The sequence below is a fragment of the Ambystoma mexicanum genome, chromosome 9, assembly GCF_040938575.1.
Source record: "Ambystoma mexicanum isolate Mex_15411 chromosome 9, UKY_AmexF1_1, whole genome shotgun sequence".
In the NCBI taxonomy this organism is placed as follows: domain Eukaryota; kingdom Metazoa; phylum Chordata; class Amphibia; order Caudata; family Ambystomatidae; genus Ambystoma; species Ambystoma mexicanum.
This window is the reverse complement of record NC_090931.1, coordinates 269,230,537-269,258,154: the sequence shown is the minus strand read 5'-3', so window position 1 is coordinate 269,258,154 and position 27,618 is coordinate 269,230,537. Positions and strand designations below refer to the sequence as shown.

Genomic DNA, 27,618 nt, shown 5'->3' with positions numbered 1-27,618 from the left:
GACCCGGCGGAGCCTGTAGAAGAGGGGACCGAACCGCACGTTGTGGAAACTGAAGGTTTAATGTAATAGACTCGTAAAGGGGGGTGGGTTAGGGGAAGTAGTGCTTAGAAGTTAAGAAAGTGTAATGAAACTGTTGGAATGTGCACAGTTTGTTTGGTTTGTATTGTTTGATTGTTTGTATAATTCAATAAAATCTTTTCTTTTTTAAAAAAACGGTATCAAAGATGGGTCAATGTACAGTGGGGTTCTCTCTTGAGTGTCTACCACGTTCTGAGTCAAAAGTCCAAATTATAAGTCCACACGTATTCTTACAAGTCCCTGTCCCTCCTTGGAACATCCTAGTTTACAAATGTAACACATGCTGTAGCCAAAAGAAAAGTTCCCCAACCTGATCTTAACAAGTCTTTTTTTATTAGCCTGCTGGCTAGCCTAAACCAATTGAACAAATGTCCCAAGGTGTGGCCAATCGGGGACTCTTATTCTTAGTTTCAGATATCTGCCCCTAAGCTAATAAAAACCAGAGGCCTGTGTTCCAAGGAATGTTCCTTGAAAAGCCACTACATCTGGATTTCCTTCAGCCGCTCTGCTTTCAGCTTGCTTCTTCGGAACTCTCCCCGGCATACCCGAGCTTTCATTTTTTAAAGCTTGTCTGAGCTTGATTATCACCATTGGAAGACTCCTGCCTTCACGTTTCCCCAGGAGAAGGAAACCCTGGTCTTGGCTCACCAAGATTAGCTCTCTCCAGATTTGCAGTAGGTCCCTCTCATAGACCCCAGGGTTTTCAGGATTTACAATCTCTCTTCCGAGAATTTAGGATTCTTGGGTTTGCAGGGAATTTCTCCATCCCCTCATTCAGGGTCGTTTTCAGGCAGCCGATATCCACTTGTTCACCTACCTTAGGGTTGGGCCCTCTGCCTTCCATCTCCCAGTGTCGTTCATGGAAACCCTCAGGCTCTCCAGTTCCCCCAAGGATTTAAGAGGGGCTCTTGTATCACCCAGGCCAGCCTTTTCTCCCCAGTGCTTCCAGGGATTAGAAGCTTTCCCTCTCCTTCCAGCCCCATCAGGCTTGCACTGACTAACTGCAGTTACTTCTGGTGACAGCAAAGTCTCCCGTGGTATAGGTGTTTGAGTGCCTGGTGAACGATCGGCCAGCTCATCTTGTTTCTTAACCTCTGCAGGTTCACACGGAGCCAGCAGTAGCTCATCCTTGGTACTATATTCTGGTCCATGGACTGGCCTGTTCCTTGATGATGTATTCTGGGAGTTAGCTTCCCAGTGTTAGGCTGTCCTTGAGGACAGTATGCCACGTCTCTGCAAAGGTGGCGAGACAGCGGGATACCACTCAGCCCACCCTATGGGTGAATCTTCGGGTAGCAACTGGGTCAAACATGTCCCTAAACCTACATCCCTACGCCCCCTGCCCTTTAAGTTCCCCCCCTCTCCCCTTTAAGGAAATGTGTGGCGTTCCACTCACCTCCATAGCCAGCAGGTTTATATTCCAACTACATTCCACTACCATTTCTACTACCTTCACTACTGTGAAGCACCTGGTAAAATGTGATTGCTTCACTTGTTCCATTGAGTGCTTCTGCTCGAAGCACTATATTTGTTTTTTTTGTACTGTGCTGCTTTCCACTTGTGGATGCTTAAGAGGGCTTAGTGCGCCCACAGGGAAGGGGGTGGGAAGCAGAGTGTGAAGGATGGAGCATGCAGGGTTTTGGAGCGAGAAGAGGAAACCGAAAAAGGCTGAGTTTATCAACTACTGTACATTAACAACTGGCTGCTTAAATAGTTGTATTGCCACAACTGTTCATATAGTTGCTTTCAAATTATGTTACACAGTACCAAATGTATCTAGCTGATGAAGGACCCAGAGGGCCTTACAATTTTACTTGCTTGCAGGAGTAGAATGTGTGCCGAAGTGGCTGTTCACAGTTCAATATGTGGGAAAGCACCTTCGGATGAGGTATGTTTTGAGGGCTTTCTGTCATTTCAAGTGATTGGAGCCATATGTCTGTGGAAGGTTGCTCCACAGTTCAGGCCCCTAGGTGGCTTGTCATTTGTTGCGTGGTTTCTTTGAGCGGCTTTTTGGTTGCATATGTCAATTAGCAGAATTAGATCTCGGTATCCTGTACGGTGTGTACTTCGGGAATAGCAATATAATCTGAGCCAGTGTACCAAGCTACCATCCTGATCACGCACACCAACTCTGTGTGTCACTTGGCAGGCAACATATGATATGATAGGTTATTTATAACGCGCTCAACACCCAGAGGTTTCTAAGTACGGAACCGGGGATCAAACCTGTGTTGCTCCGTGTCCTCTTGCTTCCAAGGCGAGCACTTTGCCGCTGAGCTGTCCTCCCGGGAGGTTCCACAGGTCATAGGTGGATACATTGGAGTTTGGGGGAGCTTCTTTATAGGAAACCTTACATACAGGCTATTACAGTAGATGACTTTAAACACTACTAGGGGTTTGAATAACCAAGGCTTATGTTGAAGGTCCAGTGCAAAGAGAATTCTTTGCAACATGTGTATTTAAATGCGGCAGATGCTGGTCGGTCGGAGACTATCTGTCTGATGATGGACAGGTGATGGTTGTATACGATTCCTAGATTACAAACTTTGGTCTCTAGAGGTAAGCTCCAAATTTAGGCAGAGTTTTGTGAGGATTGAGTTCTGGGTGCATCAGCAAAGGAGAGTTGCTGCTGATGAAACTGATTCAGTCAACCGGTGCTAAACAACGCTTTGGTAGGCTGCTGTATTCTGGATAGGCATGGAAGGATCATCTTACCTGGGTCCCATTCCAATAGACGTTGAACGGAATGGAGAAATTTTTGAAAAGCAATGGCAGAGGGTGAATGTAAATGATAAAACCACCATGGGAAAAAGGGATGCGCCTTAAGGAATTACGCAAGAGTGGGTTGATCTTGAAGAGCCGTGCCTAGCTTCACTAGCGTGGACTGGTCTTTCAGGGACTTGGTAATCCACCTCAAGATCTTACATTTCATTCCTATGTCAAATAGTAGCTGAATAGAAGGATGATGTGGTCCTCTGTAGCATATGGTGCAATGTGTTCGTGGTTGAGCTCCAAAACTCTCCACAACGCCAACTCTGGTGACGAAGGGTAAACAATGTGCTTATTCCTGGTCGGAAAACTTACGGTTATGGGACAGGAAGTTCTGTTAACTGACGTCTGAACCCTATGCGACTCTAAGCAAACAAAAATCAATACAAAAATTGGATTCAAATCCCTGCTAATCCTTCTCGAGTGAGGACAGATCAGCCTATGCAGAGGTTCCCCGCCCCCCATGGGGAACTCAGCGGGTATGGTGACCGTAGCAAAACCAGAAAATGTAATAAAACTTTTATGACTGATTACAATTGAGCAAATTCATAGACTCATCCCTATTTTTGTTATGTTATACTGTTTTTTTAAAGCGCTCATAGACCTGAAGGCCTCTTCGTGCTGAGACATCAAACACATCTGGGCTGTCCAATATGCTTCAGAAGAGGAACGTTTTCAAGAGACTCTTAAATTGCAGATGATTAGAAGTACATCTCAAGGCCGGGGGGAGCCTATTCCAGAGTTTGGCAGCTTCCAGCGAAAAGGCACGGCCGCCCACTCTGGATAAGCGAATCCATAGACAAGGTGGATGATAGTGGAGGATAGTGACCGCAAGATTTTTAACAGCCGACCCAGGAATGGGGAAGTCACCCAGTGTAGCAGGCCAACAAGAAAGAGCCGGATTTGGGAGTGAGCCCACCACCAAGACCTCAGTCTTGTCCCCATTCAGCTTCAGCCAGTTCCTACCCATCCAGTCCCCAATGGCCACCAAGCACCGATTCCAGCACAATGGCACCTCTGCCTGCTTCAGGTCTAATCGAACTAGGATCTGGGTGTCACTGGCATACGAGTAGCACGTGAAGCCAAGGGAGTGGATGAGGCGGATCAAAGGCTGTATGTAGCTGTTAAAAAGTGAAGGGGACAAGGAGGAACCCTGCGGGGTCCCGCAAGACAGAGAGCAAGAAGCTGGAGTGAAAGAAAAAAGTGGAAGGGTTTGGTCCCTATCAGTCAGGAAGGATAAAAAAACCAGGCTAAAACAGACCCGTAGAGGCCTGCTGAAGCCAAATGAGAAAGCAAGATTGGGTGGTCGACTGTGTCAAAGGCCGCCGACAGGTCTAACAATATCAGCACCACCATTCCACCGCCATCCACCAGTCTGTCCAGATCATCAACCAAAGAAACCAGGACACTCTCCGTGCCATGTCCCAGACGATAGCCTGGCTGAAAGGGTCAAAAACCAGTGTCTTCCAAGAAGGAGGAAATAAGAGGGCAACCAGAGATTCCAAAAGTTTCATAAACGGAGGTAGAAGTGAAATAGGACAGAATTTAGCAATATGGTCCAGTATGGGCTTTTTGCGGAGGGGAATAACTATGGTCTGTTTTAACTCCACTGGAATAAACCCAGACTGCCAAGGAACGAGGGAGATGCTGATTTGAGCTGAAGAACAGCTCTGTATTGGGTATTATGAGACTGTTGCCAAAATGTAAGCATGGTGAGTCTAGTGGCTGGAAAACAAAACGTTATAAAGGTGGATTTTAAGGCACTGTGCTTGGATGTGACTTGTATAGGTATGCAGCAATTTCACAGGCTATCCACCACTGGCAATCAACAAGATTCTCCAGTTGAAAGCTAAGATTGTAGGCAGTTAGTGGCTCAGAGGGTTGGAAGAAGGCTTCCAACTCCCATATAGACTAAACCCATTGGGTGAATGTTTGTGGCAAATGTAACATTACGTACAATCTTAGGCATAGACTGGTACGAATCCCAAGTGATTCTGGATGGTGTCAAAGCTCTGATGATATTACTCAGGAGGTTTTGGAGGCAGAAAATGTAATCCGTATAGGGCTAATGTGAAGTGTGGCACACACCAGTTGTTCAAAATCCTATTTGTCTGTTAGGTGTTCCATTTGCCTCCACGAGGCAGTTGCCTTTCCATGATGGTCACCCGTAAATCTGCCTTTGAAACCACAGCCTTCTGCAGGCTGGATTTGCTGTGATTGGCTCCCTGAATCCCCTTTAGCTAATCACCTATGCCGGCAGGCGAACGCCGGCACACCCTCTAAGGCTGCCCAACAAGGCAGCCCTGTCCTGAGCCTGTCCAGAGTCGACAGAGGCCAGCGCCAGGATCTCTGCATCTTTCACCCAAGCCCATCCTAGTATGTGTCCAACGCTGCCCATCTTTGAACTGATCCGGGTAAGCATTAACTTGCTATCTTTTTTTTGATTGACTTGCATCAGCCTGATCCCACTGTTTGGCGACACGCAACTGGCGTTCAGCAACCAATATGTACTTTTCTGAACAAGTGTCTCCCCACCACTCCTAGTCGCCGTGTGGTCTCCCCTGGCCTACCCTTATCACAGTTTTCCCGCGCTTGCTGCCCCAAACCAGTACCGATGTGACTGTATGTTTGCCAATGATCCGCTCTAACAATGTTTATGCTGCTAACAATGCTTTAATCTATCAGTTAATGTTGCCTTACTACTGTTCGCCTTGCCTATTGCATTAGCCTTGTTACTTTGAATTGCTGTGCCATGGTACTTGACTCCCATTTGCAGCTAGGTCCTAGCTCAGTGATCCGCTTCACAGGAGTGTACCCATTTGTTTCTTAACTAGCAGCATGCTCTAAGTCCTTGGTACGTTAAAATTCCTTGTACCCTGCTCGTCAGGACGTCGCATTGCATACTGTTGTCCTGGCTGTATGTTAATTTGCGCCAGCACCTCTGCCTTACTGTAGCATATTTATAACACCACTCTGGTACCTACGGCTTCCGTGGCAAATATATTGATTGCCCCAGCAGCCTAACCGCACAGATTCAACTGTGTTAGCCTACCTAGTAATTTGCACTAGCCTGCACTGAACTGTATTTCAGTTAGCGTGGCCCTCTATACCTTCAGCCCACTTCTGAACAATACTGATACCTAATAAGTTCATATGGTTGTCAACACTAGCAATATGATTGCATATATTGATTGCATATATTGGCCTGTGCATTTGCCCAATGCTGCCCCAGTGCTGCCTATGATTGCATATATTGATTGCATATATTGCCCTGTGCCTTTGCCTAACGCTTCCCCAGTGCTGCCTTTATGATTGCATATATTTATTTTTATTTATTTTTTTATTTATAAGAAACTACAGTTTAAACACGAGGCAAAAACTTTTGTTTCAATAAGACAGAAAAGAAATCCTTCCACCACCTAATAGTAATAATAAAATCCAAAATATACAAGAAACAGATGAAAAAAAGAGGCAGAAAGGGGACAAGAAGCAAAAACAAAATTCTTAACATTCGCTTTCAAGTATCGTAGCATGATGTTGCGCATCCCGCTCTGTTCATACATGTCGCAGTCTTTCAATCAAGCGAAAAGAAGAATTTGATTAGACATCTACTTTTAAAATCATGTCCATGGAGTTTACAGTTGCATAGACAAGTTTTATATTATTCCCTGAGATGCACCTGGCCCACCACCCGTTCATGTCACCATCTAATGGGGCAAACTTTCCAAGATGTAGTGATTGTTGGTTTACAGTCTGTTCACACTCGATTAGCAAGTGTTTTGATGTTTCAATAGCCATTCCACAAAAACGACAAAGATTATCTTTTATTTACTTGTCCTTTCTTTTCCAGAGCATTTCCTTTGTTTTCAAGGTGTTTGTCCTGAGCCTCAGAAATTGTTCTCGATGGTGACGAGAAGGACATTGGAGTAAATATCGTGGGTGTATATTTAGTTTTTTATAATCATGTCCCATGGATTGGGTTGAATCCAACTTGTGTCGAGATTCTTGTTTTATAATCCATGCCCAATTTTCAAATCTCTTCTTAGCGTATTGCGGGCGGTTTAATAGCTCTTGGTTATTGATGTCAGCTGCCTTCAAGAATGACCTTAGTCGGCGGAACCAGAGACTAAGTAGGTTTTTACTATTTGGATCGTAATTATTTCCAAATATTTGATATGCTGGCGACGGAAGCTCTAGCGACATCTTTCGCATTGACGCAATAGAGTTCCATATTACTCTTGTTTGTAGCGAATTTATTGACAGTTCATGTCTCAGTGCCGTCAAAGATGTTGATTGTGGCAGTCTCAACACATATCGCCAGAACCGCCCTTCCAACGAATGCCAGATTTGCTCATTGACATTCCACCCTGCCTCGGCCGTCAAAGATGTTGATTGTGGCAGTCTCAACACATATCGCCAGAACCGCCCTTCCAACGAATGCCAGATTTGCTCATTGACATTCCACCCTGCCTCGGCCGTCAAAGATGTTGATTGTGGCAGTCTCAACACATATCGCCAGAACCGCCCTTCCAACGAATGCCAGATTTGCTCATTGACATTCCACCCTGCCTCGGCACCAAAGCTTATGATTGGCATAACTTTTTGCAGGTAAAATCTGAGGACAGGTTCCAATGAAAACTTTCCGTAGTTTCTATACATTTTTGCTCCTTGCAGGGCAAGCATCTGCATTTTTTATTTCAATTCTTTTGCCCAATAGTATTCGCAAACCGAGTTGTTACATTGGATTCCCAGATATCTTATTGAGTCTACAGAGGCGATAGGTTCTCCTGCAACCGTCCACCTAAACGATTTGTCGGTCTTATTTTTTACATTCCCAATTGACACAATTTTTGTTTTTGATGTATTAATCGTTGGCTCATTGCTAACCATATACTCGTTTAGGGATGCAAGTAATCGCTGGAGTCCTATTTGGGTTCTGTCCAACAATACCAGATAATCTCCATATATAATGCATCTGATCGGGATCCGATTGACCATTGGTGGGAAACAATGAACTTGTGCAAGATGGTTCGGCAGGTCGGCCAAGAAGAACTTGAAGAGCTCTGCAGCAAGAGGGCACCCTTGTTGGACTCCCTTTTGCGTTGCAATCACATCTGATAGGTCCCCACAATTATTTAATCTTACTTTCATAGAGGTTTGATTATGAAGTGCCATAATTGGTTCAACAAGGTTTGCCAGACATTGCGATTTTGCTAATTTTGCCAAGAGTAGACCACGATTTACGCTGTCGAACGCCTGTTTCATATCAACAAAGGCAAGATGAATTTTGCCTTTTGCCTTTAGCGTTTCCAATTTCAAGATGGTAAGGATTAACAGGTTAACATTGACCCAGACACCTTTCGTGAATCCAGTTTGGCGGATGTCTATAATCTGGGATGCCTCAGCCCATTTCGCAAGTTGTTTGCGTAGGTTCGATCTGAAAATGTTTCCAATCGTATCAAGGAGGGCAATTGGACGATAGTTGTTAGGGTCGTTTTGATTGCCCTTCTTGTGGATTGGAACCACTATTGCAATGGTCCATGATTCGGGTAGTTTTCTTAACGCTGCAACGTTTGAGTACAGCTTTCCGATAAAGCGAGCCCAATCATAGGGATGTTTTTTAAGCGCCACATTTGAGATCAGATCAGGACCGGCGGCGCATGAGTTTTTTAGTGCTGTTATTGCTCTCACAATCTCATCCTGTGACATTTCGACGGACCATTGGGTTCCCACCACATTCCTTATTTTCGTTGTCTCGATTGATGGTTTCTTAAAGACTGTGGAAAAATGCAAATCCCAAGCATCTCCTGAGATTGTATTTGTTGCCGTAGCTGTATATTTCGAACAATCCTTGTTCAGGATCTGCCAAATTTCTCATGTGTTCTTTGTCACAAGTAGGTTTAGCATTAATTCCACACGGTCTTGATCAACGATAATGGAGTGAGATTTTGCCCAATTTCGATATATCGCGCGTCTAGCTTTAACTGCTTCTTCCACATCTTTCCTCGGCAAGCCTTTCTTTATTGCTCTCAGATCTCTCAGCATTTTCTTTTTTTCTTCATGCGAGGCTTTGCTGTATAGATGTTTGTGATCTTCCATTACGCATAGATGAATTTACATCGATGATGTAGTCCGTCAACAGAGGAATATAGTCGATTCCTTGTCCAGCTGGGATATTCATGAGCTTAGTGCCAAGGCTTTGTATCTGGTTTCCGTTCACTCTAAAACGGTTCCCGCCAGAATTCACTTCTATAGGTAATTTGTAGGTAGTGTCAGATGTGGTCAAATCCATCATACAACCAAATTTCAAAATACAGTGATCACTATGTTTCATTTGTTGGATTTGTAAATCAATGGTTTTTGATTCAATGTTTCTTGAAAGCCATATATAATCAAGGATGCTATGGGATTTTTCACAGTGCCAAGTTGCTTTTGCTGGAACATCCCCTTTTGCAGAGCCATTTAACATTAAGAGTTTGCGAGTGCTCATGGCGTTTTGCCATCGTGTACCTCTTGCATCTAGAAGTTCTTCTGGCAAAAGCTTATAGGCCTGTGAATTTTGATCGTACTGGAACCAGGTGCAGTTTAAATCTCTGCAGCAAATCACAGACAAGTTGTTATAAGCTAGGATAGATTAATCGATTAGCTGTGTGATTGCATTTACAAAATCGTTTGTACTGATTTTTGCGGGGTTCCAGTATCCATTGACGATTAGTAGATACTTCCAGGACTGGGTACGTTTTTCCGTCGTATGAATGATTGTGCCTTGCACAAACGGATTTGAATTGACCGAGACTGGAGCCGACCATGTTTGAGTTATTCTCACCATCGTAAGTAGGCCAGAGCTTGGACGCCCTTTAATGTTTCTTACAGCCGGATCTAACAAAGGAGTAAACCCATCGCGCATTGGAGTATTACAAAGCCATGTTTCTTGTAAAAAGATTATAAACATGTTGTCCAGAGAGATGTTAAATTCATTCAATAGGTGTTTAAATCCACGTGTGTTCCAAGATAGGATCGTACATGGACAATCGTGATCTGTCAGTCATGGCTAGAAAGTGCGATGCTTATTTAGGATTGCTTTTTTGGCTGATAGTGAGTTTGACAATGGTCGATCTTGACTTGTATTCTGTGAAAGACTAATGGATTTCCGTAAGTTTACTGAGTCAACACGCTTCAAATTTTGTTGGGAAGTCTTTGTTCCTTTTTCTTCTCGTAAAACACAATCCTTATCGGGTTCAACCGAAATCTCAAATCTGAAAAATAGAAGGTCTTCACTGGCTCTTAATACAGTGTTTCGTACTCCTGCTGAATCAATGTGTAGAAGCACTTGGTCTGAGTATTTTTCAGTTGCATATTCTACAATCTTTATATCATCTGATTCGATTGTGCACAGCAATGGAATACATTTCATTATGTTCGTTCGATTTAGGTTGACTTCCGATTCATCACTTTGAATGTTTTGTAATGGTAATTTGCAGCATTGCAATGCACTTTTGGTAGCTTTGTTAATATGAACCCTTGTTTTGAAGTGAACGCGCTGTTTGCGTTGATTTGCCATGAATTTCGGGTTTAACCTTTGGTCCTCAGCACGTTCATCAGGTTCATTAGCTGCAGTGTCATGCTTTCTGGGCAAATGCTCGGACATGGTTTTCGCGCAGGCCGTCTTAGTTTCCTTAGAGTTCAGGCCACTTTCCCTCCTTGTTGCATGTTGATGCGAGCTTGAAGCAATGGACACCTCTTGATCGTCATTTATCGAATATGTGGATAGATCACACAGATCTATTGAAGAGGGTTCGGATGAGGATCCATTTGTTTCAGAGTCAGAGATGATTCTTCTTCATTTTTGAGCTTGTTTTTGCTTTCCGTTATCATTATGGACTAGAGAGGTTTTTTTTTTTTTTTATAGCCAGGTCAGACCTTTTCGTTTTGACACCAGTGTCTCTTTGAAATAGGCTGAGCTTTGGTGGTGATAAGTTTCTTATACATTTCTTTACCTTTGTGTTTCCAGGCTTTTGCCCATCTTTGCTGTTTTCTGTGCTTCGGCAGTAACTACAATTTCTTTTATAAGAATCAGATTTTTCGAGTTGGTTTTTGGTATTGTAGGTCTTGCTGTGCCAGTAAAGATACCAAATGACGAGAAATGTTTCTCTGGCAAAATCGATGGCTCTTGGATAGGCACCACACATTCAATTCCTCTAACTCCTTCACTTCCCTGCATATATTACATATTGATAATAGGTAGCTCATAGGACAGCTCCACCCACTTATTAACTTTACCCAGCTATCCCCTGCAAGCTATCAACTCGCTAGACCCTTGCCTCCACCTTCTGCCAGTACCTTGGAGCCTTACCTCCCATGATGGTCACCCTAAGAGGTGCCACATTGACCATGGCAACGTTCCTCCCCTTACTCCACAATCTCTCACCACAGAACTGTACCAACACAACTACTCCACTCTACACAGAACCACTATCCTCAGTGGAATGGATAAACAGATTTGCTTGCCCGCCCAGACAATGCCCTACACCTCTAAGAAACACACGACTAGGCTCTCGCCTCTCTCCACCTACTACCATCAACCTGAATGTAATTCCACCAATCAAGCTCAAACGATAGACTGAGCCACCGCACTAGCCTGAGCCACAAATCCGTTAGAACGATCACCAGCCAGACCAAGAACCACATGCAGCAGACACCGCATATCGATTTAATAGCTAGCCAAAACTGCACAACACCCCACACTCCGCCACCCACAAAAGTTAACCCTAATTCCATTCCCATTAAGGGTGCTCTCATCAATGCCCGCTCCTTGGTAGCCCACGCCACCAATGTTGCAGACATTATCTCCTCAAACCACCTTGACTTCATTGCTATCATGGAGATGTGGCTCCACTTAGCAGCTGGTCCTACCTTAGCCTTCGCCATCCCTGATAACTATAACATCATCTGTGCTGACAGAAAAAATTGAATAGGAGGAGTTGTGTCAATTAGTGCTAAATCTAACCTAAACATCAGAGAAGCATCTAACACAACCCTACCTTCAGCCGAACTGCAACTTCCTTTATCAAACACCCAAACCATTCTCCTACACATTGTATACCTACCTCCAGGCCCCCTATCCACCTTTGAAGAGGCTATCTCTCTCCTACTCACCACTAACACTAAACCCAAATCACAAATGATCATCATGGGTGACTTCAACCTGGGACTCAATGACCCTAACGACAATCACGCCACCTCTCTCAATGACACCATTGCTCACTTAGGCCTCACTCAACACATTAACAACCCAACACATACAAAAGGAAGATCCTTAGACTGGCTAGCAGATGCCAACTGCAACCTCTCACTGACAGACATCACACTGTGTGCTTGAACCGACCATCACCTTATCACCTTCTCGCTACCCAGAACTGTTCCCAAAACGACACCGCCTTCCAGGACACCACAAATAATTTCCAGAAACAATCGCACCATCACTATAGAAAACCTTAGACCCCTCCTTATGCCCATCACTAAAGCCAACCTTCCCACTCAGAATGACAACCCTTCCTCCTTGGTAGACCTTTACAACAACACGTTGGAACTAGCCCTCAACCAGATAGCTCCACTCAAACGTAAAGCCAAACTCATTGCCCATACCAACAAATGGTTCTCAGCAGAAACCAGGCTGCTGTGGTCACACCTTATTACTGCGCCAGAAAAAAATTATGCTGGAGACTAAATCCAGTTGCTGTTGTGTGATAAGAAAGTTTCATTGATCTGCCCTATGGATTACACGTGTTTCGGCAAGGTGCGTTCAAGCGAAGTGTTGCAGCAACACTTCGCTTGAATGTGGGATGCGGCAATGATATTTGCAGTTGGGATTGATCCCCGCTATTACACTTCCAGTAATGATCAAGAGAAATAAAGTTGGATAAGCCCTGATTTGAGAAAGGCACCTTGCCGAAACACGTGTAATCCATAGGGCAGATCAATTAAACTTTCTTATCACACAACAGCAATTGGACTTAGTCTCCAGCATAATTTTTTCTGGCGCAGTAATAAGGTGTGACCACAGCAGCCTGGTTTCCTAATTAAACAAACAGAGTTGAGGAACTCGAAGTCTCCGTTCTATGGCACACCAATGCAACAGTGCACATTTTTGCATTTAATCAGGTCGCGGGGGTTCTAAGTGATATCAACCCAAAAGTTCCTTCAAAATCGGTTCTCAGCAGAACTAAAGGCTCTCCGCAACATCAAAAGAGCTGTGGAAACTAGCTGGAGAATAGCCCCATCCCTCTCCACAAAAGACAAATTCTCTACAGCTGCCTCCACCTACAAATCTGCTATCTTAAACACCAAAAAAGAGATTTACAACATGAGAATACTCGACGCCAAATCTGGTACGAAATAATTGTTCTCTATACTAAAAGAACTTGAATCACAATTGCCACCCACAGAGGACTGCACTATGGACAAGGCCTGGTGCAATAATATCCAACTAGCCCTCTCTAACAAAATTGCCCCTCTACAAGCAAAAATTGAAGCCAAAAAAGCCAACCTTGCCGCCAAAGACAACCTTAATAGTAAAAAAGACCTCACCATTCCCAACTGCCCCCCTTTCCACTTCTCCCCAGTCACTGAGGAGGAAGTAGTTAAGATAATCGCTTGCCTTAAACCATCCAATTGTAGAGGTGACTTGTGCCCTGCCTCCGTCATCAAGGACCGAGCCAAAGACCTAGCTCCTCATCACCTCACTGATCAATTCTTCTTTCAAGAATTCAGTGGTCCCCAACAACCTCAAAGAAGCATGGGTCCTCCCCCTTCTCAAAAAACCCAATCTAGACCCTAACATCCCCACGAATTATAGACCCATCACAACGGTCCCTTTTCTCCTCAAAATATTAGAGTAGCCTACCTCCAAATACAACAACTTTTGGAAGACAATAACCACCTAGGCCTGCGACAATCCGGCTTTAGACCTAGGCAGAGGACCAAAACCGCCCTCCTGGATCTAAAAATCCAAATGGACAAAGCCAAAGACCAGGGCAATCTGGCCATTTTGCTCCTGTTGGATCTCTACACTGCCTTCGATCTGGTTGACCACCAGATCCTTATACAACACCCCTCTTCGGCTGCTGCATTCTCCCAGAATGCCACCAATTGGATTCAGTCATTTCTGTCTGACAGGTCGACTAGGGTCTTCGCCCCTTCAGTGTCTGCTGACCCTATCCCAATCCAATGTGGAGTTCCCCAAGGTTCCTGCATCTCTCCCACACTTTACAACATCTTCACTAAGCTTCTCTTCCACCGTCTTGACGATCTGGGTGTCAGCAACACTAATTACGCTGACCACACCCAGGTCCTCATCACACTCACTGGTTGCTATGAAGAAGATGTTGCAAAGCTAAACGAAATCTACCTAGAAATTCAAGCCTGGATGGCCACACAGTCTCTGCCTCAACGACGATAAGACGCAACTGCTTATCGTAGGCTCCCAGGCCCGCCTCAATAAATTGGACTCCAGGTACCAATCTTTCACCATTGATGGCAACATTATAAAAGTCTCCAAAGAGGTCAAAACATTAGGTGTGTATCTCGACTCCGCCCTATCGCTGAAAAAACAAATAAATGCCACCAGCTCATCTACCACCTACACCAATAAACGTATCAATGCCTGAAGACCTTTTTATCCTCTTCCAGCTGCCTCATCTTATCCAGAGCGCTGATATTGTCTAAATTAGACTATTGTAACACACTTTTCCTGGGCACCACGACAAAAAATCTGAACAGACTCCGGATTCTGTAAAACAATGCCTTAAAATGCGCTCTTAACCTCCCGCGTAAGGCTCACATCTCCACGGCCAGCAAAGAAGCCACTGGCTCCCCATCCGAGACAGAATTAGGTTAAGAACCCTTGTCATTACACACAAGTGCCTGTCACTGACTGCCCCACGCCACCTATCTGACAAATTCTCTAGCCACAACACCACCAGACCTACTAGAACTCCCTATTTGCACCAACCAAAGATTCCCAAATTCAATATAAAAACAGCAGGAGGTTCTTCACTGTTTATTGTACTTGCTTCATGTCACTCACTGTACCCCTCTTTGTACCATTGAGTGTATGTACCCTTTTTGTTTCGCGCAACGCTATGTAACTGATATCCACATGATTATGCGCCCAGCTACCTGAGGGTTCGGCCACGCTCTATAAATAAACAAACCAAACTAAACTATCGATAAAATAAGGCTTTCCATTGAAACTTGCTTGAGGTTGTGGTCGACTTGGTGGCTACTTCCGTGTGAAAATAAAATCTTGTCTGGAAACTAGTGGTGTTTTATGTTATCCTGGGAAGAATATATACTTGCTTTATTGCATACTGTAAACATTTTCTATTTTGCTCTGTTTACAAAGCATTGATCCAAACATGCCTGTTTCCCTTTGATTATCCCTCAATAAATGTTTTGAAACACATTTTATGGAGAGTATACACGTCGCCAGGCCTAAGATAAACGGAGTACCTTCCACCTTTACTCCCTAAACACAGGCAAATATTCTGAAAAAAACAAAAATAGGGGTTTAACATACTACCAAAAAAGTAGAAATCCAAAGACTCCACCCAGACAGCTCCATTGGTATTCTTGGATTTGTGGTAGCGCAGAGCAGTATGTGGGAAGGAACTCGAATATTATCACTGTCTGATCTGAAGAGGAACTCGATGCAAAAAACATCTTTTGTTGCATAATTTACGTTAATTGCTGGGTGCGAAGAATTGGGGATTACAAAAGTATACTTAATTTGGCATTCACATATGGATGTACTGCCTTGAAATCAAAATGCCCCATTGGAATGTGAACTACCGAAAAAATTGCCTGGCCTCACAGCTTCGAAAATGAGTAATACTCCCACTCCCAAATCCGCTCTTGAGCCCTTGTAAAGCTCAGAATAACTTTTCTTCTCTCCTGCTGTGAATGCTGGGTGTGTAGCATTCCAGCCTCTGCTGACCGCTGGGCAGAGGAAGCAAGTTCTCTCTCTGGCCGGCTGTGCTACGGCTAGTCTACACGGCCTGCCCCTTTATGAAGGCTTCTAGCACGGCTCCTCTGCTGCGCGTCACCCCATCACAGTCTGACCGGAGGGTACCTAAACACTGAGGATAGCATGGGGAGCGGGGACACCACAGGAAATTGTCTTATTTTAAAATGGCCGACCAGCGTTTTAACAGGGACTCCACATTTTGTTTCTGTGAAGTCCACTTATGTCCCTTCCTCGAAAACCATGCCAGAGGCCCTGAGTGATGGAAGGGACGCAGGCAGCAGTAAACAAAGTTTTAATAATCCTGTTATTTGCTTTTGTTAGTTGAAGAATATTTCAGCGAGTCCTTGTTAAAACGTTATGGGACAAATACTATATCTAAGGGCATTCAACTTCTTGCTTTGAAGGCCAGGGTTTTGGTTCGGCGTAAAATAAATGTTTCAAGCCATACTAAACCATGCATTTATAAAAAAAAAAAAAAAAAAAAAACAGCAGAGGCCACTCACTTGTGAATTGCAAGCCAATATGTCCAGATTATATTTCCAGATACCGCCCATCAGAAGATTGCTCGTAAACATCATTCACTTGAATTAGGGATTTCATCCAATGCCAAACTTACATTGTTTTAATATGGAATATAAAAATGGTGAAATGTGCATTACGGTCCAATAATGTCAGCCATATTGGGGTTTGGATGATATTTACAAGCCATGAAGCGTCACCAGGAGCGTGTGGTCATTTTCAAGCAAGTTCTTCTCTTCCTCCATATTATGTATGTATGTACGTGCAGAAACCTACTAGTTAGAAAACAAAAGCTTGTAAGATTACCGTCAATGTTTCCTCCTTACCGCCCGTCTCTTGCCCCTGATAAACTGTGACGAGAATGCCACCCATAAATAATGGGTATCTGGAAGATCACTCTCCATCACCTCCCCCTGTGTGCCCGAGACACGGAAGTGCAGCAGGGCGCCAAACTATAGGCCAATATTTTCTCTACTGGTGGCCCTGGCCTCAAACAAGATGGGCATAGATGTCCCTAGAAGGGAGGAGACAAGCGCATGTACCCATAGAAGAAAAAGAGAACGTTCATTCAACCAGTCCAAGGTGGGCATAGAGGCGCCCCAATATATCTCCATGGAGTACCCAGACTGGAAGCAAACAAGCTAGAGCCAAAGGATGCCCTGTTAAATAAATGCCTTCACTGGATCAGTATGCATCCCATTATAGACTGATGGCCCACCAAGACTTGTAACATTTAAAGCTCCCTAAGGGGGGCAAATCTCACATCCATGGCAATAGTGGCTGGGACAACGGGGTTTCGGGTATCCTGAATAGGATCGGCTCTTGATTATTGTTGTCTCTTTTCTCTCCCCTCTTTCTCCTATTTTTTGGATTGATCTGCTGTTTTATGACTATAATGTTGATAGGATATACTTTGATGGCCGAATAAAGCTATGCAAACACATTAATATCCCAGTTGCTTGTGGTGATTAAATAAACTCCCATAGGTGGATGCTAATTTAGAAAAATAACCTTTTGTTTCTTAACTCACAAAGTCTTAAATGAGATGTTTAAGTTGCAAATGTCTCAACTGCAAAAATAAACACTTGGTGACCAGGTAAGATCTTGCATCTGACTTTAAGCACACATGATGTGGCCATCATGTGGGCGGACATAATTCGGGCCAGTCATTGGCAAGTTGAGATGCGCTTACATAACATTAGGCAATATTTTGATGTTCTCATCGCATTGCCAAAGTCGGAAACCTGATAAAACATGTGACACACATGACATATTCTTGAAAAGAATGTCATTATAATGTTTCACATATCCACACAGATGTTCTAGTCTCACCATAATCGTATGCTGATGGTGATAATACACCTGTGATTAAATCCTTATACAATGGAGAACTGTGCACACACAGAATGGAATGCTCGCCTATGATTTTTCACGGATTGTGAAAATGAGTCACACATTTTCCACACTTTCATTAGCCACATTTAAACCCCAGTGTGGACACATGTTGCTTTCTCTACCGTGGTGCCAAAGGCCAGGGTCTGCAACCTGTGCCTATCCAGTTGTTTTGGACCAAGTCTCCCATAATACCTTGCCACTGGCCATGCTGGCTAGGGCTGATGGGAGTTGTCATCCAAAACAACTGGGCCAACCAAAGGGTGCAGACCCATGAGTTAAAGCTTTCCGGTGTGCCAATGAGGGTGGCTGCTGCCTGCCAGAGCATTGTATTGATTTGTATTAGCGGTCCTCTAAGAGCATGTAATCAGTAATTTTCCAAAAGTCATCCAAAAAAGAGCGTGCACCAGGCAAGAAGTAACCATGTTTATTACAGCTGAGCAAGCACAAATCAAACAGCACAGTGGAACAGAACTGATTGATTAGAGCTGACAAAACCGCCCACTGCGGTCCGATCTTTCATACAGAGAATACAATGTTTTCATGGTTAGAAAGAGTTAAACTTAATGCTTCGAGTTATTGCGTGTCCAATGAAGCAGATTGATGGAGTCACGTCAGTCCCCTATAGCTAGGCATGAGTTAGTTAGAAATCATTGCAGCAAACGGACCTGCCCTCTCCTGGCTCGTCCCCTCTCCTTGTGGTGCCACGTTGCTTCGTGCTGAACCTCATTAATTGTTAGAAACTACGGAATCGTGCTGACCTCTGGAACTTTATTAACCTGCCATTGGTCAGAACAAATAGGAAAAACACGAGACACCCTGAGCTGGTGTGAAGGGAGACATTCACACGGGATCCGACCAATGAGGGACCCCGTAGACCTCATCGAGGACATGGTGTACTTGTTGCCTTTCAGGTTCACCACAACTCGCCTTCTGATTGGCTCCTCCTGGATTGCCCCTTCATCCCACATCCTTCTTCCCAGACCCACCTGCCAAAGGGCGATTTGAAACCGCTGATTGTGCTGCAAGTGTGTCTCCCTGAACATAGCTTGGTGAATTTTAATTCCCTATATCTCTACGAGCACCTGTGAATTTGGCTCGCCGACCTTGTATGTATCGACTAGTTCTGTTCCCAGCGACTGCTGTCTCCTGGGAACGGTTAGCCTGAATGAATCTTCCCCCACCCCACTGCCGTGGAGTGTTCATGCAATTTTGTAGGTGGCCTGATGTGAAGGCCCTGAATAAGCTATTCGCAGGTATTCCACTCACCTGCGTTTTTTTCCTGACTTGAGCTGTGCAGCAGCACCCTATGTGTTTGTGCCACCATATTATTACGCGCCCACCATGGTCCCGTCCACCCCACTCCCAACCCCTGGCTTCTCCGGCCGCGTACATGCACTAGGCACTTGTATTACAGCCTCAATGATACCTTGTCCCACCCCGGGGTTGCCTCCTCCCGCCCCCGTTATTCCCGCAACTGGTAAATGTGCCTCCCTAGACAGCGCTGTATCAGCACCTTTATTGCATTTTCGTGAAGACAAGTGTTCTGAGACTCAGTAAAACCAGTGTCTGCAACTGTTGTCTACAGAGATGTTTTGCACTACAGCTCATATGATCTTTCAGCATTAAGTATGCTGGCTAGGGACCGAGGCACTGTGGCGAGGAGCATGGATTGGATGCTCCTCACCTTGTTCTGCCCTGAAACCATAGATGAAGGCCACCGAAACACTGAATAATTGTACTCTGGACTGTGGAATTGCTGTAGGAGCCATCCGAAGAAAGCGGCACAATCTTGTGCAAGTAACGATCCCTGCCGTGGTGTGGAACGGGAGATTTCCCGAAGTCAGAAGCAGCTCGGAATGGGCGGGGAAGATCTGAAGATGGCGGCTGCCAGATGAAGGTGGAGGAGGGGCGGCGAGACAGTGCGGGCCACAGAGACCGGTGAGAAGCGAGGAGGGGGAGCGGCAGAGAGGCGCTCCATACAAAGTAGGAGCAGGGCTGCGACGGTCAGTGGCACAACACGATCTCTCACAACTACCACGTGAGGTGAGCGCAGAGAGCAAGGGAAGGCTCCCAGCTGCACCGGATGCTTAGACCAGTGCGCCAACATCAGCAACATGAAGCGGCTCGCTCCTGCAGCCAAAGGGCTCCACACAGCCACGTGGGCATCGAGGCCCACATGGAACACCCAGCTCCCAAAGAGGGGGGACCAGGCAGCCACGACCATACTCGTGCCCTCAGACCTCCCAGCAGACTCTGTGCCAGTGAAATGACAGCGGTGGGGAGCACCTTAGCCATTCATAACACTGCTAGAAGGAAGGCTCCTCCACGGTTACCAGATATAAGGATAACCACAAACTGGAGGTCTCGGTGCACAGCGCCTGCACACTCCGTCATGGCCGGGTGAACCCTGGATCCCCAGGCAGAGTACCGGTGCAGAGAGAGGCCTGGCAGGACAGCAATAGCATCTCTTGCTCCAAACTTCGCCCTGCTTAGTGACCTCAACTATGGCATAAAGGCAGAAGAGCCAATCAAAGGAGTGTTGGCTACCCTCCCCCGAAGAACGCTTCACCTGAAGGCACCTTCATGCACCTAGAGGCCGCAGCCACCCGGAGGAGGAAGGGGTGAGAATGCACAAGTGCCACCGGCATGAGGGTGGCTGCAGAAATACAACAGCGAGGCAGAGAAAACCTAGCACGCAAGGAGTCATAGAAATTGCCTGGAAAAAGGACAAAGCCAAGAAATCTGGCTGCCAAACAAGGATGCATGCCTACACCACCAGTGGCAAAACAGGGCAGCCGTAGTCTAATGCCACGTGGGAAGAGACGGGCAGTAAGGAGGAAACCTTGACGGCAACACAGGAAATCTTAAAGGCAGGAAATCTTAAAGGTGATCCAAGACTTGAGGGTACAACTGGAGCAAAGAATAGAGACAGTGGGCATAGACATAGGGCTGCTGAGACATGACCTCCGGAACATATCAGCTAGGGTCCACAAAGCCGAAGAACGCATCTCGGCAGTCCAAGATGCATTAACACAGCTGCAAAGAGCCACACAGTCACCGCTTAAAAGAACAGCGATACTTGAAAGCAGGATGGAGGATGCAAGTGGGTGATTCCACTGGAATAACATGCACCTGAGTGGACAGCCGGAAAAAGCGGAGGTACCCTCCAAGGAGCTGTTCCTGGAGCAGTTAATCCAGGAATCGATGGGGCCGCAGGGGCTCATGTTTCTTCTCACTAGAATGCTCAGACAGTCCCGGGGAAGGAACCACCGCAGGAGGCCCCACCCAGTAAAGTGATCCCTGAATTGTTGAACTATCGTGACGGTGATGTTGTTCTCCAAATGACAAGGAAGAAAGGGCCCCTGGTACACAATGGTGCAGCAGCGGTGGTCCACCCGGCCTTTAATAAAGCAGACCAGAAGGCCAGGCAATCCTTCGACGCAGTGAAGAGGAAGCTTCGGGAGAAAGGGGTTAAGTATGCATCGATGCACGCCTGTGGTCCACAGAGGTGCGCTTCTTCAACAAGTCCCCCCATGGCTGGGACTGGGCAGAAATGGTCACGAACCAGCCGGAAGACAGACAGCAGCAGATGACACCAAATAAGGCCCGATCAGGCCTGTCCTGGGCCGGTACCCCAGGAGGCAACAGGGCAGCAGACAACCAATGACTGAGTACAAGAAGGCCCTGGGCCAGGGGGCCAGTTTGTAAACGGCAAGTACTGTATGGTTCGCTATTTGACTTGGCCCAGATCTGTACATCAGCAGACGTGTTGGCTAGCGGAACGTGGGAGTGGGGCACGGAGCAACCACTTCACGCAGCCCCATCCCCCCCCACCCCCGCATCAGGTCCCGTCCCCTGGGGGTGAGGAGTGGGACTGTTAACTGTTCAAGGGTCGACAGATGCTTCTGATTTGGGAGAAGTATAGGGTGGTACAGAAGGTGTTCAGTTGGAGGGCGGGTTGGGGAAGTTGGGTTGGGGAGTTATGTTCTAATTGCACAATGGAGGGTGACTCTAATCAATACGCAGTCAGTCTCACAGGCTCAGGGTTGACAAATTGGAATACGCATAGGGATGGAACATAAAACACTCAGATGCCTAACTTGGAAGGTTAATGGCATGCCAGATCAAATTAAATGGGGCTCATAATGTGCTATATCGGAGACCAGAAAGCAGAGGTAATCCGTCTACAGGAGACCACTTGATGGGCACAATGTGCCGGTTCTTGGGGAAAGGGCAGTATAATGTGGTGGAACACACAGGTTACCATGGGGAATCCGGTGGGGTGGCTCTACTCACAATCCATACCTCTACAGGTCACCAAGGTGATAAGAGATGGAGAGGGATGATATCTGGGGATTGTGGGTGAATTGTGGGAAGATTCAGTTTTCATTGTCAGCATCTATGCATCCATGCCACTCCTATCTAGACTTCTGGTGGAACTACAGGCTATGTTGGAGACCTATGGGGCAGAGATCACTATCGTGGGTGCGGACTTCAATAATGTTCTGGACAGGGAGGGGGATAGACAATCCCGAGGGACGCTGCTCCAGGGAGAGGGAGCATCGCCAAGCTTGCGTCCTTCCTGACTGCGACCAGCCTGCTGGACCTGTGGTGGGATTTGAACCCATATAAGCTGCATTTTTCTTATCATTCCAGGACCCATAACTCCCAGTCCCGGTTGAATTATGTTATTGCCCTGCACTGCATTGGGTGATTGGATCTGATGAGGTTGGGAGACTGGTCACGCTTTGGTGGAAAAAGAGGAGGCGGTAGAGGAGGCTGAGAGGTGCCATTCCCAGGCAGAGACAGCCGACACGGAGGGCCCTTGCCAAAGTAGTTGAGGAGTTCCAAGTGTTAGCGATAGATGAAGCCTGGCAGGCTCACATGGTGAAGCGGGCGAGAATATACAACTCCCATGATGCCTCATCATTAAATATAGTGCTTAGGAATGGTAGAACAAAACATAATGGAGAGCAGCAGGTTGTCTACACTGCAGCAGACCTTGTAGATGTTTCACCAAGGCTTGCTATCCCCATGAGAAATGAATAAAAAAATAAACACAAATGGACACACTAAAATATATAAGTTTGGTACGTAGTCCACAAAGCAATTAAGAAGGCTCTTGAGAAATGACGCGACTTGAAGGTACTGGAGAACTTGACAAATCAGGTGAGTTGTATATGTTGTGCCTTTTAGTGAATATTCTCTTAGCCAAAATTAAGTACCTAAACAGGGTGATGCCTTGTTTTATCCATTTGAGTTTCTCAACTCCTTCCGATACGTGTGAAGATCTTATTAGCCCACATTTAGCTAGTTAGGTGTTCTGTTATGCTATTGTGATGTATTGTGCACACCACTGCCATTTACATGGTCTTCAGGCTATCTGGTGGATCCGAAAAGGAAGCAGAATTACGGGATTTGGCTAGTGGGACATAGAGGGAGCAAGCAAGAGAGCCTTTGATGTGCAGTTGGTAGCTTCAGTTCAGAAAAAACAGTCACTGTGTGTTGGGTTTGCTTCTCGGTGGCATCGGTTTGGTGGTGTTTTGGCATGCGCGTCCGTAGAGCATTCTTTTATTTTATGTCTGTGGTGTATTGCTGGAGGTTTAGTGTGTTATGGAGTTGGATGTGGGACGATTGTGCAGTTTTCTGTGTGATAGTGAGTTGGTACTATGGTACAGGTAAGTTACAGTGAGAAAGGTCTGCGTGTCCTTGCAGGCTACATGGTTTTGTTCAGGCTGAGAGTTCTTATATGGTGAGTGGCGATATTATGCTTTCTTTTCGTAGCGCCTGCCCACTTTGGTTGAGTCGGTTTTGGTGGAACCATTGTCCGTGGGGCCTCTCCTTTTATCAATGTTGTTTTTTTCTGTAGTACTTCCTATTTAGGTGAGTGAGTTAAAGACCCAGGTTTTGGGTGGTTTTCTGAATTGTAAGTGTTCTTTTGCTCGCAGTTCCTTGTGGAGTGAATTCCAGAAATTTGCAGAGATGCACAAGAAGGTTGATCCACCATATTTCAGTTTCAAACATTGCTTTGATTCAAGGCGAATGTCCTTGCTGTATCACAGGGTTTGTTTCGGCATGTAGATGGACATTTTACCAGCATGTATAGTATACTTCAATGAAATAAAACTCGAAAATGGCCTACAGACTGTGAATAGTGTTTAAAGCCTGAGGGTGTTTCACTGCCTTGGGGAATGACAAGGAAACATCCAAAGGAAAGACACAGTATTTCCCCCTTTTCTATGTACCCCTGCCCAACACTCCTTCAATTGCTATGGGATACTGTCAACCAAATTCCCTCATACCCCAGTATATTTCTGTAACAAGAAGGAAAATGCATCCCAGGAAATTAAAACCAATCTCATACACTCAACCCGTTTACCCTGACAAGAGGCCCCAGGGTTTTCTTGCAATCCCTCCTGATAACTACAACTCCCATAATTCCTCTCCACTACTGTTTCCTAAAACCACTGGGATGAGGAAGAGGCAGAGAAAAACGAAGATTACCCATAGAGACCGATGCACCATTAGTTTGTATAGGTGATCTCCATTTTGTCCCATTAACAAGGTCAGGCAGAGTCAGTCAGAGCTGAATAACTAGTCACACCTGACTCCTATTAAACCTCTCTGCCAGTATAAAAGATGGAGCACTAAAACACACTGTAAGGAAAATGGGGATGCTGTCCAGAAGAAGCAAGAAGCAGCACTAGAGGCAGAAGCTACAAGCTTGAATGCTGCAAGGCTAAGCACTGGGGGGAGCTGCAGGAAGCTGAGCTGCTGTCCAGAAGATGCCAAATCATGCAGCCCTGTTGTGAAAGGGTCTACTCTAGTGAGGGGCACTGGAGCAGGAGCTCCGTGGTGCAGAGCCGGTACAGCGGGAAGCAGTGCTGGAGAAAACCACTTCTTTGACATGCCAAGTGTGCGTTCACTCTCCTGAGGCATTGCAGGAATGCCGGAATGCAAAAGGGGAAAACTGACGAACCCCGGAAGAAAAGGAGTGCGGAGAAGTACATGCTCATTTCAAGCACAACCACCTGTAATTTTCAGGGAAACCAGAAACACTGGGATGCTTTTAGTGCGAGGATTAACAAAGAAACCTCATTGATAGTGATTGCATAAAAATCCAAGTGTGAAAAGCTTATGGTGAATGAAGCATGATGGGACTTGAAGTGCTGAAAATGAAACGGCTATAATTCTGGTAAGAAACAAAGAGTGAAATCACAACCAAGAAGTATTGAACTGTTAAAAGTATATGGAGAAAACGTAAAAAAGAAAAGCAAAAAGCGAGTTTGAGAAAACATCAAAAGTAACAGAGTGGTTGGGTTAAAAGTACAATGCCTTTTCGAAAGACTCTGTGAGTTGTGAACTATGAAAAATGAAGTATATATCTCAATGAGAGGGGAGTTGAGATTGAAGTTAAGAAAAGACCCATACAAAAATCAACACCCCATTGGTGCCAGAGAGGCACACCTAAACTGTGGATGAAAGGCTTGAGCCCGGCAGAGGGAAGCCTATATTTAATTGTTATGTTCAAGGTGGTCATGCAGAGGTTGAGCTAAAGCCTCACACATTCAATAGTTCTCGACGATTGTTTTGATGTGAAAGCTTGGAGAAGAACACCCCCCTGCCCCCAGTGAACTGGTGCAAAGGGGTCCAAACCCGACTGAGGGAGACCCATCATGAACTGGTGGAGAAAGGGGTCCGAACCCGACTTAGGGAGACCCGGGGTGAGTAAGACAGAAAGGAACTTTGGCATTTGTTTGTTACTTCAGGCATTCTGGGAATAAGAGACTTTCATTGGAAAAGCGACTTTGGCACAGAAGGCTCGGATATCTGTGTCTTAACTGCATCCTCATGCTAGAGAAGCCAGAGTATGTGCAAAGCTAGAGTGTGTTACCTTGTCCTGTGGTGAAAACGTGGGGAAGGGAAGCGAACTACTCAGTTAGCCTGACCTACTGTTTCTTGAACACTTTCCTTTTACATGTATCATTTTCCCACACCATTTGTTATTAGAGGTAAGGATTGCCAATAGTTATTTTTAGTCTAGGCCCTTTTTATTTTGACATACTCTACTAGGACTGCGTTATTATTATTTGATGGTCGTATCTTGCTCCAATCCTTAGATTTAGTGTTAGATAGGCATTTAACCAACCGATTGAAGTTCAATAAACACCCTTGAACTGTGCCTCATTTTTATCTGTCTTTATTAATCATACCAAGCCTTTCCTTAAAGTACATTTCAGATAAACCATCCTCCTTCAAATGATACTAAAGTTTAAATAACCAAAAAATAAGAAATGGCAAACATGGGCAAGGGCAAAAAAAGGAAAAAGCAAGAGATAAAACCTTAAAGAAGGTAGGGTTCCCATGCTAAGGGATACTATGTGAAGGGATTATCCATATATAGCAATATTACTTGCAAATAACTTTGATACCCCAAATTGTTAGGTGAAATACACATAAAACTAAACTAATTGAAAAACGCGATGAAATAGACGCATTGCATTGTATTCATTTGAGTTGACGGAATGAAATGGCATAGATTCTCTGCAGGTCTCTGTGTAGCGATACAGTTGTATGTTTGGAGAGGGTCTGATTTAACCAACAACAGAATGGGTCATGTGGGTCGGCATGGCCTTAGACTGCTTTCAACAAACACTGTATTGCTGATTGCCAACTAAGAATTTAAGGCGATCCTCATCTGCCAGATAACAATTCTTGAGTTTCTGAAACTTCATGTACATACGATTGTACGATTGTACATTATAAGCAGCAGTGTTGGCACAAGAGGAAAGACCTGGGTGGTTGGGTGGAAATCAAACCCTTCCTTTGTGGAAATAGACACATTTTATGTAATTAGCCTTTAATAAGTGAAAAGAAACTATGCAAAGAAATGTATATATCACATTTCTTGTAAATACCTTAACATAAGTCTTCCCTTTCCCTGCACTCGTACAGCTACTTACTTTTGCCTGTCTTCTCTCTGCTCATAACCCCTTTTCCTTTTTTCTTTTTTAAACACCTTTCACATTTATCCCCATAGGTCTGAGACCAACTCTGGTATTCAGTTTGAAGTCTGTTCTCTCACTAGTTGTATTGCATTTTTAAATTCTGAAGGGACACATGCTTCGATCTGTTATTCAGTTCAGTAATGTACTGTATGCTGTTTGCTTGAATTATAGTTTGCTTATTTGCCTTAAGCTTTGGTTTCTCTGTGAAACATTTTTGACAATAAAATAATTAAAAAAGAAAGTGAGATGTTTTTTTCTTCTAAAGTAAGTGAAAAATATTTAAGATAAAATGTAAAGTTCAATCATAAGCATAAATGTACCAAATATTTGCACAAATTTATTTGCTCATATTTATTGTTAATATCCAATTTAGTTTCGCAGTGATATAATGAAATATTCTTGCAGCATGTATTCCAGTCATATTGTATATTTATAATGTAAATGGCATTTAGTGAGTATTTTATTTCTTTTTTTTCCAGACCCGGTAAGGAAAACTGATTAGAGTAATGCCTGTGCTATATATTGTTGATCGCCAGAGCAGCACAAGTCCTGTCTCCATCACACAGTAGGACCTTGCACTACATTATCTTTGGAATCTATTGCTAGTATGCGTGCATTTGGATTTTTTGGAGTGCAAACCCATCAATGAAACAACACAGTGCCGTATGAATGTTTCTTCCAATGGATTTTTAGCATTTCACCTTTTTGTATCTAAAATTGTCATCAGAAAACTTTTGACTGATTGTAACTCTCCTAAGTGACTTTTAATTAAAATAAATGTAGCACAATCTTTTGCACCCTGCTCCCCATTTTAGATATATTCAT

General features: G+C 44.8%; 1 protein-coding gene across 1 annotated transcript in view; it reads left to right on the top strand.

Moving 5' to 3' along the window:
* Positions 1 to 27,618, top strand: part of KSR1 (kinase suppressor of ras 1) — a 736,034-nt gene that overhangs the window by 491,742 nt on the left and 216,674 nt on the right. The window contains exon 5 of the mRNA XM_069614610.1: positions 4,681 to 4,688. Coding sequence (XP_069470711.1) covers positions 4,681 to 4,688 — 8 coding nt within the window. The remainder of the gene's footprint in view (positions 1 to 4,680; positions 4,689 to 27,618) is intronic.